Raw genomic sequence first — 3,787 nt, forward strand, 5'->3', positions numbered from 1 at the left:
GGACAGCCCTTCCCCACACCACCACCACCTACATGTACTGTATGTACAAATGAAAAACTGTGTAAAAACATTGCGATGATGATACTGTACAGTATGTATTCCTGAAAAAGGAGAGGTTTATGAATAAGCGGCGCACGTTTTGATAATGAACACCTACACAAATACACACACTGTACCTTCAAGCGCTATATGGCAATTTTGCTTTCAGGAACCGTGAACCATGCGTTAGTGAGTAGAGACGGTGTCCCTAAAAAGAAACTGCTTCTCATTTCTAAGTTGAGACCATCCATGTGCTGTAGGGCTGGAGCACAGGGCTCAACCCATCAATTTAAGCCGGTCCCACATGTGATCTCCATCCACGGCCTGGGAAAAAATAGTATGCTGGCAGGCAGGGTTGCAATTAAGGTCAGCTCAGCACCGCACCACCAATGGGTGTGTCTACAAACAAAACACAGACGAGAAGCCGCCCTCTAGGAAGTTAAGAACAGGAAAAGGAGAAAACGATTTATTTTTTTTGAAAAGCGATGAAATTAAAGGTTTTTAAAATGTACAGTACAGTAACACTGATAGAACATAAAAAAGAATGTATATCACATAAACTTACTCAATTCTGGTTTTGCGCCATTCTGAAATATGCCATGACAACATTTCTGTCCGTCCATATTTGCAGCTGGATGCCAGAATTGGGGAACAGAAAAAGCACACTGTGGTTATGTTACCTTTTGATCAAAGAGAAATCATCAAAGGAAACAAAAAAAAGAAACAGTCTGTCAATAAATTAGGACTTTGGGCTAAATTGGGCTGGGGTGAATTTCTCGAAACCAAAGTTGCTTACTACATTAGCTACTTCGTTGCTTTCAATGCATTTTCCCATTGGCAACTACCGAAGTTGTTAACAGGCTAACAACTTCCCTTTTGAGAAACTCACCCCTGTACTGTAGTAGGCCATTACAGACATGCCACAATCATAGGGATACATATCACGTTTAACAATGTCTAGATATTTTTTCAGAATCACACAAGCAGACATATCAAACCACCCTGTGCATTTTGCTTCTACATAACAGGCTATAAAAAAGTAATTTGTTTCAGTTCAGTTGTTTCAGTTCAGAATTCTAAAAGGTTTTAACAACAAAGGAATTACAACCACGCAGTGTGGCATGTGGGACTGAGCAGGCCTTACAAACAAATTTACTTCAACTTACGAGTCGACTTCCCCTTGTGCATTACAGGACATAATGTAAAGGTTGGACTACGGACATAATCAAGGAGAACAGAAAACCAAAACAAAGCCACAACAAAGTGGGAAAACTGATCAATTTGTTTGAAATTATCAATGTGAATTTGAAACTATAGGCTCAGTCTTTCATTGTGAAACTCCCCATCAAAAACCTACTGACTGAAATGTTTGATGAAGCGCTGGAAGCCTTCCTCTCCGAACAGGGATGGCAGAGAGCCCTCGCTACTCCTCATGTACAGCACCAGGAGAACCACCACCGCCCCGATCATCAGAGGCACCAGGCAGTTCCACCCGGACGCCAGGATGTTGTACCACTTGGCCTTCTCAGAGTTTTCGCGAGCCTCCCGCAAGTTCCCCAACGTCTTCTGGTCTCTGGCCTACAGAGACACATTCCAGTGCAAGATATTTATTTGCAGATTATTTACAGTTCGCTCTGAATAAAAGAGCATAAAGTATTCCTGCGTTTACCAGCACCTAGAAGCTGTGCATGGATCTTTGAACTTTTTGCATCTTTATTTACAGATTTTAATCAGGGATTACAAACCCTCTCAGTTGATTTTAAATTTTTTTGTAATTTAAATATTCCAAAAAACAACTCGTTTGCCATGAATACTTTATTCATCAATATGTGGTTTGTTGTTATGCCAACTATGAATAAGCGGCTTACCACAGAAATGTACACAACAAACAACCAAACACACAAACAAATAAACAAACAAACAAGCAAACAAACAAAGCGAACCTTGATGGAGTAGAGCAGGGCGAAGAATCCCAGGCAGCAGAAGTTGACGTAGAGGAAGTTGCACAGGGACCAGACTAAGTAGTCCTGGGGGACCTTGTCCGAGCCGGCGCCCATATGGATGGCGGTGTGGGCCGCCTTGCGCCCACCTTTACCCGTAGTCAGCGGAGTGTAGTCGGTGGAGTAGCAATAGGTCGCATTATCCATATTGGCGTCGCGTTTGTTTTTGTCGCCGTCGTTGTTGATTAGTTACAGCGGTGTGTTCGTTCTGCACATGGAGTTCCTGCACTGCTGAACTCTGGTCTGGTCTGTGTCCCTCCAGAGAGGTTGGTAGGGGCGCATGGTTTTGTGCGGTGCTGGGCAGGGCAAAGCAAGGCAGGGCAGGGCGGAGAAGGATGGCGAGCAGGGGGAGAGGAATGAATGGCTGGGTGGCACTTTGTGGTCACCCCTGTGATACGACAGAGGATGTTGGTTGGTTGGGTAGTTGCCATAGCAGTGTGAGAACGTTCCCAGAGTTTACAAGCATTCACGTCACGTCACACACACACACACACACGTATGCACACACACACACACACACACACACACACACACACACACACACACACACACACACACACACACACACACACACACACACACACACACACACACACACACACACACACACACACACACACACACACACACACACACACACACACACACACACACACACACACACACACACACACAATACCCCCCCCATCCTCCAACCAAACCAAACACACACATTTACTCTATAATTCACAGTAGAGTCAGCGATGTTTCAAGCCATGTGATGTGCCATCAAACATCTGCAGGTGATAAAACTGCAGTTGTAAGTGTATATAGAGTCTATTCCTTGCCAGACACTCTATAAAAAAGATATTGAAAACACCTGCTGTGCTGTGGCATATCATGTGTGGTAGTGGTGGTGGTATCAGGTATGCCGTTCTAGGGCGAGTTAGAGACAGAGAGGTGCGATAATTCATCATACGTATACAGTATATATATAATAATGACAAATGTGATAGATTTCCAGCAGCGTAGCGTAGTGTGCACATTTTTCTCGCACCGAGGCACACGACAGACGACACACACGTGCCTCACACTCTGCCTCAAGGAGGAGGAACTGCAACTCAACTGTTGAGGGGAAAAGGAAAGCTGACGGCTGTTATTTTACAGTAATGATGTGATACGAATTGCAATGGATTAAACTTAAGTGAAAAGAGAAGTCCGCGACACTGCTTGTCTATTTATTATTTAATCGAGCAACGTTTCGACCTTCAGGTCTTCAGGGCTTTTGCCTGATGAAGACCTGAAGGTCGAAACGTTGCTCGATTAAATAATAAATAGACAAGCAGTGTTGCGGACTTCTCTTTTCACTTGGATTTACTCTCATTGTCCTGCACCTGGCCCATCGGGTGGGATGTGCACACATTTACTCCTCTGAAAATGGATTAAACTTAACCAAATTCCATGAGTAGAATAATAATAATAATATTGAAATGCGTGTATACCAGTAACTGAATGTAGGGTGAGAATACTCCGGTGGCCCATCACTAATAGTTGTTCTGTGGACTACTGACATATATGGTTTCTCTTCTTCAGATACTCAGCAGCGTCTTGTTTTGGTGAACAACTCAGTGTGCTGCTATCTCATCTTGTGAGACTGGAGGATGATTCATGTCAAATTTGTAGCATGTTGAGGGTCCCAGCGCAGTGTCGGGACGGGGGCCCCAGTGCACATCAACCACTCGGGCGCCTCAAAGGGGCTTGGCAGAGAT

General features: G+C 44.2%; 1 protein-coding gene across 1 annotated transcript; it reads right to left on the bottom strand.

Moving 5' to 3' along the window:
• Positions 1–478: 478 nt before the first annotated feature.
• Positions 479–2,290, bottom strand: LOC134438375 (interferon-induced transmembrane protein 5-like). The gene is made up of 2 exons (XM_063187936.1): positions 1,983–2,290; positions 479–1,617 (listed from the first exon to the last, which is right to left on the bottom strand). The coding sequence occupies exons 1-2, from the start codon at positions 2,184–2,186 to the stop codon at positions 1,393–1,395; spliced, it is 429 nt and encodes a 142-aa protein (XP_063044006.1). The 5' UTR covers positions 2,187–2,290; the 3' UTR covers positions 479–1,392.
• Between the last annotated feature and the right edge of the window lie 1,497 nt (positions 2,291–3,787).

The sequence above is a fragment of the Engraulis encrasicolus genome, chromosome 22, assembly GCF_034702125.1.
Source record: "Engraulis encrasicolus isolate BLACKSEA-1 chromosome 22, IST_EnEncr_1.0, whole genome shotgun sequence".
NCBI lineage: Eukaryota > Metazoa > Chordata > Actinopteri > Clupeiformes > Engraulidae > Engraulis > Engraulis encrasicolus.

Excerpts from the sequence above, each read along its gene's own strand:
- LOC134438375 (XM_063187936.1), bottom strand. The coding sequence starts at position 2,186 with ATGGATAATGCGACCTATTGCTACTCCACCGACTACACTCCGCTGACT. Across the intron at positions 1,618-1,982 it reads CCCTGCTCTACTCCATCAAG|GCCAGAGACCAGAAGACGTT; the intron begins GTTCGCTTTGTT and ends GTGTCTCTGTAG.